Consider the following 10,269-nt stretch of genomic DNA (forward strand, 5'->3'; position numbering starts at 1 on the left):
GATGGCGGATTTGTATGCAATGCGCTTCAGCGTTTGCATTACTCGTGCCACTAGGTGGACTTGGCACATGTGCATGGGCATCCTCGTGGTACGTCTGCGTCACGGCAGTGACGTCACACGTCGCCGGGCGGAATATATGAATGCGGCTGCTTGCCACTACTGTCTGTCAGAGGCGCTTCTGGAGAGGGAGAGTGAGCATCTCCCCACTCCTGTCTATACAATCTGTCCTCCCCATCTTGGTGAGCATTTCTGTGACTTTTCTTTGCATCAGCATTGAAAATATATTTTTTTTAATACTGTTACACTTTAGACTTATGTGGCCTATGTGCCACATGTGCTTGTTTTTTTTGCAGATATTTCTCTGTTGTGAGCACCTTGTGTTTCCTGATGCCCTGATAGTGCTGGTCTTGTTGCATATGTCCATTTTATATATCGGCCAGGCATTCACCTTTTGGGTTCATATACTATGCTGACCTTGATTTCTGATCAGCAATTGATTCAAACTTTCAAGTATTTACATAGGTAACTAACCTGCTGCCATCGTTCCTTTTTTTAAATGATTATCTCATACTCAAAGACAATTAGAATCCTTGCATTTTCTTCCTACACCAATCAATTTTGTTTCCTTTCACAGGAACCTGACATTTAAAATTCTGTTCCTCCTGTGACTTATAACAAAACGGAGAGCTCTGAATATGCATGGGACATACATCTCTTTATTTTACACTTTTTTGTATTATTCTAAGCAGCCTGGGTAAGATTCATCTCTCTCCACATCTATATCTATTTTGATCATTTAATGTGAAATTTATAAATATCTTTGTTTCTATGCATAATTACAATATGCCAACATCATTTATTGATTTATTTTTTTGTTAAATTTAGAATGAGTTCTCATTTCTGTCTCTTTTGTTGTCCATAGCAATTTATACATCACACCTGAATCTCCTGAAAAAGCTTTAAAAAGTCAAACATGTTGAGTGGTAGTGTCTGTACTTTTGCTTTTGAATAGAACTTACAACTTGTATATGGATGGAATGTTCTGCCACATGTTTTTTTTTCTTTTTAGTAAAACATTTAAATTTTATCTACCTGTAATTGTGTTCTATACACTGTTTCTAACATACACCTTAAAAGTCCCAAGGTTCATTACCTCTTTTCCCTTTCGCTCTTTCTAGTAAGACAAAAGTTTAGTGTCACCCCAACAGAGAGAAAGTGTCACTTGGGTAGACATGGATGTAGGATATCACCTGAACCACATGCAATGTCACCTGTGCAGACAGAGGAATGTCATCTATACCTGAGAAGACAAGTTTAGCCTCTCCTTAACAGAGATGAAGTGTCACCTGGGGTGCAGTAGGTCACCTGTGTAGAGGAACACTATGTCACGTATACATGTATTGATGTCACCTGAATAGAAGAACACTGTCACGTATACGTGTAGTGATGTCGCCTGTATAAAAGGAACACTATGTCATGTATAGAGAGATGGAGTGATGTCACCCGTATAGAGGAACACTGTCACATATAAATGTAGTGATGTCACCTGTATAGAAGAACACTACCATGTCACATATAGAGAGATGGAGGGATGTCACCTGTATAGAGGAACGCTGCCATGTATAGAGAGGTGGAGGAATGTCAACTGTATAGAGAAACACTGTCATGTATATAGAGAGTGTGGTGGAGGGATTTCATCTGTATAGAAGAACACTGTCATGTATATAGAGAGTGTGGTGGAGGGATGTCACCTGTATAGAAGAACACTGTCATGTATATATAGAGAGGTGGAGGGATGTCACCTGTATAGAAGAACACTGTCATGTATATATAGAGAGGTGGAGGGATGTCACCTGTATAGAAGAACACTGTCATGTATATATAGAGAGGTGGAGGGATGTCACCTGTATAGAAGAACACTGTCATGTATATAGAGAGGTGGAGAGATGTCACCTGTATAGAGGAACACTGTCATGTATATAGAGAGAGGTGGAGGGATGTCACCTGTATAGAAGAACACTGTCATGTATATATAGAGAGGTGGAGGGATGTCACCTGTATAGAAGAACACTGTCATGTATATATAGAGAGGTGGAGGGATGTCACCTGTATAGAAGAACACTGTCATGTATATAGAGAGGTGGAGGGATGTCACCTATATAGAAGAACACTGTCATGTATATAGAGAGGTGGAGGGATGTCACCTGTATAGAAGAACACTGTCATGTATATAGAGAGGTGGAGGGATGTCACCTGTATAGAAGAACACTGTCATGTATATATAGAGAGGTGGAGGGATGTCACCTGTATAGAAGAACACTGTCATGTATATATAGAGAGGTGGAGGGATGTCACCTGTATAGAAGAACACTGTCATGTATATATAGAGAGGTGGAGGGATGTCACCTGTATAGAAGAACACTGTCATGTATATATAGAGAGGTGGAGGGATGTCACCTGTATAGAAGAACACTGTCATGTATATATAGAGAGGTGGAGGGATGTCACCTGTATAGAAGAACACTGTCATGTATATATAGAGAGGTGGAGGGATGTCACCTGTATAGAAGAACACTGTCATGTATATATAGAGAGGTGGAGGGATGTCACCTGTATAGAAGAACACTGTCATGTATATAGAGAGGTGGAGGGATGTCACCTGTATAGAAGAACACTGTCATGTATATAGAGAGGTGGAGGGATGTCACCTGTATAGAAGAACACTGTCATGTATATAGAGAGGTGGAGGGATGTCACCTGTATAGAAGAACACTGTCATGTATATATATAGAGAGGTGGAGAGATGTCACCTGTATAGAAGAACACTGTCATGTATATATAGAGAGGTGGAGGGATGTCACCTGTATAGAGGAACACTGTCATGTATATAGAGAGAGGTGGAGGGATGTCACCTGTATAGAAGAACACTGTCATGTATATATAGAGAGGTGGAGGGATGTCACCTGTATAGAAGAACACTGTCATGTATATAAAGAGAGGTGGAGGGATGTCACCTGTATAGAAGAACACTGTCATGTATATATAGAGAGGTGGAGGGATGTCACCTGTATAGAAGAACACTGTCATGTATATATAGAGAGGTGGAGGGATGTCACCTGTATAGAAGAACACTGTCATGTATATAGGGAGGTGGAGGGATGTCACCTGTATAGAAGAACACTGTCATGTATATAGAGAGGTGGAGGGATGTCACCTGTATAGAAGAACACTGTCATGTATATAGAGAGGTGGAGGGATGTCACCTGTATAGAAGAACACTGTCATGTATATAGAGAGGTGGAGGGATGTCACCTGTATAGAAGAACACTGTCATGTATATATAGAGAGGTGGAGAGATGTCACCAGTATAGAACACTGTCATGTATATATAGAGAGGTGGAGGGATGTCACCTGTATAGAAGAACACTGTCATGTATATATAGAGAGGTGGAGGGATGTCACCTGTATAGAAGAACACTGTCATGTATATATAGAGAGGTGGAGGGATGTCACCTGTATAGAAGAACACTGTCATGTATATATAGAGAGGTGGAGGGATGTCACCTGTATAGAAGAACACTGTCATGTATATATAGAGAGGTGGAGGGATGTCACCTGTATAGAAGAACACTGTCATGTATATATAGAGAGGTGGAGGGATGTCACCTGTATAGAAGAACACTGTCATGTATATATAGAGAGGTGGAGGGATGTCACCTGTATAGAAGAACACTGTCATGTATATATAGAGAGGTGGAGGGATGTCACCTGTATAGAAGAACACTGTCATGTATATATAGAGAGGTGGAGGGATGTCACCTGTATAGAAGAACACTGTCATGTATATATAGAGAGGTGGAGGGATGTCACCTGTATAGAAGAACACTGTCATGTATATATAGAGAGGTGGAGGGATGTCACCTGTATAGAAGAACACTGTCATGTATATATAGAGAGGTGGAGGGATGTCACCTGTATAGAAGAACACTGTCATGTATATAGAGAGGTGGAGGGATGTCACCTGTATAGAAGAACACTGTCATGTATATAGAGAGGTGGAGGGATGTCACCTGTATAGAAGAACACTGTCATGTATATAGAGAGGTGGAGGGATGTCACCTGTATAGAAGAACACTGTCATGTATATATAGAGAGGTGGAGGGATGTCACCTGTATAGAAGAACACTGTCATGTATATAAAGAGAGGTGGAGGGATGTCACCTGTATAGAAGAACACTGTCATGTATATATAGAGAGGTGGAGGGATGTCACCTGTATAGAAGAACACTGTCATGTATATATAGAGAGGTGGAGGGATGTCACCTGTATAGAAGAACACTGTCATGTATATATAGAGAGGTGGAGGGATGTCACCTGTATAGAAGAACACTGTCATGTATATATAGAGAGGTGGAGGGATGTCACCTGTATAGAAGAACACTGTCATGTATATATAGAGAGGTGGAGGGATGTCACCTGTATAGAAGAACACTGTCATGTATATAGAGAGGTGGAGGGATGTCACCTGTATAGAAGAACACTGTCATGTATATAGAGAGGTGGAGGGATGTCACCTGTATAGAAGAACACTGTCATGTATATAGAGAGAGGTGGAGGGATGTCACCTGTATAGAAGAACACTGTCATGTATATATAGAGAGGTGGAGGGATGTCACCTGTATAGAAGAACACTGTCATGTATATATAGAGAGGTGGAGGGATGTCACCTGTATAGAAGAACACTGTCATGTATATAGAGAGAGGTGGAGGGATGTCACCTGTATAGAAGAACACTGTCATGTATATATAGAGAGGTGGAGGGATGTCACCTGTATAGAAGAACACTGTCATGTATATATAGAGAGGTGGAGGGATGTCACCTGTATAGAAGAACACTGTCATGTATATAGAGAGGTGGAGGGATGTCACCTATATAGAAGAACACTGTCATGTATATAGAGAGGTGGAGGGATGTCACCTGTATAGAAGAACACTGTCATGTATATAGAGAGGTGGAGGGATGTCACCTATATAGAAGAACACTGTCATGTATATAGAGAGGTGGAGGGATGTCACCTATATAGAAGAACACTGTCATGTATATAGAGAGAGGTGGAGGGATGTCACCTGTATAGAAGAACACTGTCATGTATATATAGAGAGGTGGAGGGATGTCACCTATATAGAAGAACACTGTCATGTATATATAGAGAGGTGGAGGGATGTCACCTGTATAGAAGAACACTGTCATGTATATAGAGAGGTGGAGGGATGTCACCTGTATAGAAGAACACTGTCATGTATATAGAGAGGTGGAGGGATGTCACCTGTATAGAAGAACACTGTCATGTATATAGAGAGGTGGAGGGATGTCACCTGTATAGAAGAACACTGTCATGTATATAGAGAGGTGGAGGGATGTCACCTGTATAGAAGAACACTGTCATGTATATAGAGAGGTGGAGGGATGTCACCTGTATAGAAGAACACTGTCATGTATATAGAGAGAGGTGGAGGGATGTCACCTGTATAGAAGAACACTGTCATGTATATATAGAGAGGTGGAGGGATGTCACCTGTATAGAAGAACACTGTCATGTATATAGAGAGAGGTGGAGGGATGTCACCTGTATAGAAGAACACTGTCATGTATATATAGAGAGGTGGAGGGATGTCACCTGTATAGAAGAACACTGTCATGTATATATAGAGAGGTGGAGGGATGTCACCTGTATAGAAGAACACTGTCATGTATATATAGAGAGGTGGAGGGATGTCACCTGTATAGAAGAACACTGTCATGTATATAGAGAGGTGGAGGAATGTCACCTGTATAGAAGAACACTGTCATGTATATATAGAGAGGTGGAGGAATGTCACCTGTATAGAAGAACACTGTCATGTATATATAGAGAGGTGGAGGGATGTCACCTGTATAGAAGAACACTGTCATGTATATATAGAGAGGTGGAGGGATGTCACCTGTATAGAAGAACACTGTCATGTATATATAGAGAGGTGGAGGGATGTCACCTGTATAGAAGAACACTGTCATGTATATATAGAGAGGTGGAGGGATGTCACCTATATAGAAGAACACTGTCATGTATATATAGAGAGGTGGAGGGATGTCACCTGTATAGAAGAACACTGTCATGTATATAGAGAGGTGGAGGGATGTCACCTGTATAGAAGAACACTGTCATGTATATATAGAGAGGTGGAGGAATGTCACCTGTATAGAAGAACACTGTCATGTATATATAGAGAGGTGGAGGGATGTCACCTGTATAGAAGAACACTGTCATGTATATATAGAGAGGTGGAGGGATGTCACCTGTATAGAAGAACACTGTCATGTATATAGAGAGGTGGAGGAATGTCACCTGTATAGAAGAACACTGTCATGTATATATAGAGAGGTGGAGGGATGTCACCTGTATAGAAGAACACTGTCATGTATATATAGAGAGGTGGAGGGATGTCACCTGTATAGAAGAACACTGTCATGTATATATAGAGAGGTGGAGGGATGTCACCTGTATAGAAGAACACTGTCATGTATATATAGAGAGGTGGAGGGATGTCACCTGTATAGAAGAACACTGTCATGTATATAGAGAGAGGTGGAGGGATGTCACCTGTATAGAAGAACACTGTCATGTATATATAGAGAGGTGGAGGGATGTCACCTATATAGAAGAACACTGTCATGTATATATAGAGAGGTGGAGGGATGTCACCTGTATAGAAGAACACTGTCATGTATATAGAGAGGTGGAGGGATGTCACCTGTATAGAAGAACACTGTCATGTATATATAGAGAGGTGGAGGAATGTCACCTGTATAGAAGAACACTGTCATGTATATATAGAGAGGTGGAGGGATGTCACCTGTATAGAAGAACACTGTCATGTATATATAGAGAGGTGGAGGGATGTCACCTGTATAGAAGAACACTGTCATGTATATAGAGAGAGGTGGAGGGATGTCACCTGTATAGAAGAACACTGTCATGTATATATAGAGAGGTGGAGGGATGTCCCCTGTATAGAAGAACACTGTCATGTATATATAGAGAGGTGGAGGGATGTCACCTGTATAGAAGAACACTGTCATGTATATAGAGAGGTGGAGGGATGTCACCTGTATAGAAGAACACTGTCATGTATATAGAGAGGTGGAGGGATGTCACCTGTATAGAAGAACACTGTCATGTATATAGAGAGGTGGAGGGATGTCACCTGTATAGAAGAACACTGTCATGTATATATAGAGAGGTGGAGGGATGTCACCTGTATAGAAGAACACTGTCATGTATATAAAGAGAGGTGGAGGGATGTCACCTGTATAGAAGAACACTGTCATGTATATATAGAGAGGTGGAGGGATGTCACCTGTATAGAAGAACACTGTCATGTATATATAGAGAGGTGGAGGGATGTCACCTGTATAGAAGAACACTGTCATGTATATATAGAGAGGTGGAGGGATGTCACCTGTATAGAAGAACACTGTCATGTATATATAGAGAGGTGGAGGGATGTCACCTGTATAGAAGAACACTGTCATGTATATATAGAGAGGTGGAGGGATGTCACCTGTATAGAAGAACACTGTCATGTATATAGAGAGGTGGAGGGATGTCACCTGTATAGAAGAACACTGTCATGTATATAGAGAGGTGGAGGGATGTCACCTGTATAGAAGAACACTGTCATGTATATAGAGAGAGGTGGAGGGATGTCACCTGTATAGAAGAACACTGTCATGTATATATAGAGAGGTGGAGGGATGTCACCTGTATAGAAGAACACTGTCATGTATATATAGAGAGGTGGAGGGATGTCACCTGTATAGAAGAACACTGTCATGTATATATAGAGAGGTGGAGGGATGTCACCTGTATAGAAGAACACTGTCATGTATATAGAGAGAGGTGGAGGGATGTCACCTGTATAGAAGAACACTGTCATGTATATATAGAGAGGTGGAGGGATGTCACCTGTATAGAAGAACACTGTCATGTATATATAGAGAGGTGGAGGGATGTCACCTGTATAGAAGAACACTGTCATGTATATAGAGAGGTGGAGGGATGTCACCTATATAGAAGAACACTGTCATGTATATAGAGAGGTGGAGGGATGTCACCTGTATAGAAGAACACTGTCATGTATATAGAGAGGTGGAGGGATGTCACCTATATAGAAGAACACTGTCATGTATATAGAGAGGTGGAGGGATGTCACCTATATAGAAGAACACTGTCATGTATATATAGAGAGGTGGAGGGATGTCACCTATATAGAAGAACACTGTCATGTATATATAGAGAGGTGGAGGGATGTCACCTGTATAGAAGAACACTGTCATGTATATATAGAGAGGTGGAGGGATGTCACCTGTATAGAAGAACACTGTCATGTATATAGAGAGAGGTGGAGGGATGTCACCTGTATAGAAGAACACTGTCATGTATATATAGAGAGGTGGAGGGATGTCACCTGTATAGAAGAACACTGTCATGTATATATAGAGAGGTGGAGGGATGTCACCTGTATAGAAGAACACTGTCATGTATATAGAGAGGTGGAGGGATGTCACCTGTATAGAAGAACACTGTCATGTATATAGAGAGGTGGAGGGATGTCACCTGTATAGAAGAACACTGTCATGTATATATAGAGAGGTGGAGGGATGTCACCTGTATAGAAGAACACTGTCATGTATATATAGAGAGGTGGAGGGATGTCACCTGTATAGAAGAACACTGTCATGTATATATAGAGAGGTGGAGGAATGTCACCTGTATAGAAGAACACTGTCATGTATATATAGAGAGGTGGAGGGATGTCACCTGTATAGAAGAACACTGTCATGTATATATAGAGAGGTGGAGGGATGTCACCTGTATAGAAGAACACTGTCATGTATATAGAGAGAGGTGGAGGGATGTCACCTGTATAGAAGAACACTGTCATGTATATATAGAGAGGTGGAGGGATGTCACCTGTATAGAAGAACACTGTCATGTATATATAGAGAGGTGGAGGAATGTCACCTGTATAGAAGAACACTGTCATGTATATAGAGAGTGTGGTGGAGGAATGTCACCTGTGGCCCCCCACGCCTTGTGCAGTAGGTAGGTAAGTGGTGGTCCGGGGGACCTACCTGGGTGGGCCATGGTGCTGGTGTCGTTCCCGAAGCCCACGTTGTAGATGAGGACGGCAGAGGCGTTGTGCAAAGCGGCGTGCCGGATCTTGTCCCTACACGTGCAGTTCCCGATGGGGATGAGGGCCACCCACCGGCCGGCATAGGTAGGTACCGGGAACTTGGTGGCGGGGTCGCAGGCCAGCCTGTCCTGCGGGGAGGGAAGGACCGCCAAGCCCCAGGCATCCTGCTTGAGGGAATGCTCTCCGTAGCGGCCGCACTCGCTCTTCTCAGTCCGGTTGGTGCCGCTGGTCGGGTCGTGGTAGGTGATGTTGACGAAGGCCGTGTACCACTCCTCCTTCTCGGCCACCGTGAAGTCCATACACAGCAGATGGACGAAGCAATAGGAGAGCAGCCAGGTGGACAGAGCCAGGCTGCGGCACGCTCCAATGACAGACATTGCCATCTTTCTTCTCCCAGCTCAGGCTACACGGCAACTCTGCCTCTGCATATGTCACCGCCGGAGACTGCACGCTCATTGGCTGCCGCCAGCTCCCCCGCCTTCCTCCTCCTCCTCCGCTCCTCTACTCCTTCTCCTCAGTCTTCTACTATCCGCTCCGACCACCGCCGTACATTACCGGCCTGACATCTCAGGGGGCACACGGGGAGCCATGCTGAACTGCGCCTCTTCCTTGGGTTCAACCGGAGTGTGTCCTCCTCCGGACTCCGCACAGCATGACGTGTGTTCTGGAGGAGGGGCCTGAGGGGACAGCACAGAGCACACAGCCGGCTACTCACTACTCACTGACATATACACCCCTCACTGATATATATATATATATATATATATATATATATACATACACACCGCTCACTGATATATATATATATATATAAATATATATATACACACCCCTCACTGATATATATATATACACACCCCTCACTGATATATATATATATATACACACACACCTCACATATATATATATATACACACACACACCCCTCACTGATATATATCCAGTCCCTGACAAAAGTCTTGTCGCTTCTCTATTTTGTAGAATCTCCTGCTATTAACCTGACTTTTAATTAATCAATTGGTGTTAGAAATA

At 42.5% G+C, this 10,269-nt stretch overlaps 1 protein-coding gene across 1 annotated transcript in view; it reads right to left on the reverse strand.

Moving 5' to 3' along the window:
• The window catches only part of RNF150 (ring finger protein 150), a 264,405-nt gene extending 254,480 nt beyond the window's left edge, over positions 1-9,925 (reverse strand). The window contains exon 1 of the mRNA XM_073604173.1: positions 9,176-9,925. Within this exon, the coding sequence (XP_073460274.1) occupies positions 9,176-9,620 (445 nt within the window). The 5' untranslated portion in view covers positions 9,621-9,925. The remainder of the gene's footprint in view (positions 1-9,175) is intronic.
• Positions 9,926-10,269: the final 344 nt, after the last annotated feature.

The sequence above is a fragment of the Aquarana catesbeiana genome, linkage group LG01, assembly GCF_042186555.1.
Source record: "Aquarana catesbeiana isolate 2022-GZ linkage group LG01, ASM4218655v1, whole genome shotgun sequence".
Classification (NCBI taxonomy): domain Eukaryota; kingdom Metazoa; phylum Chordata; class Amphibia; order Anura; family Ranidae; genus Aquarana; species Aquarana catesbeiana.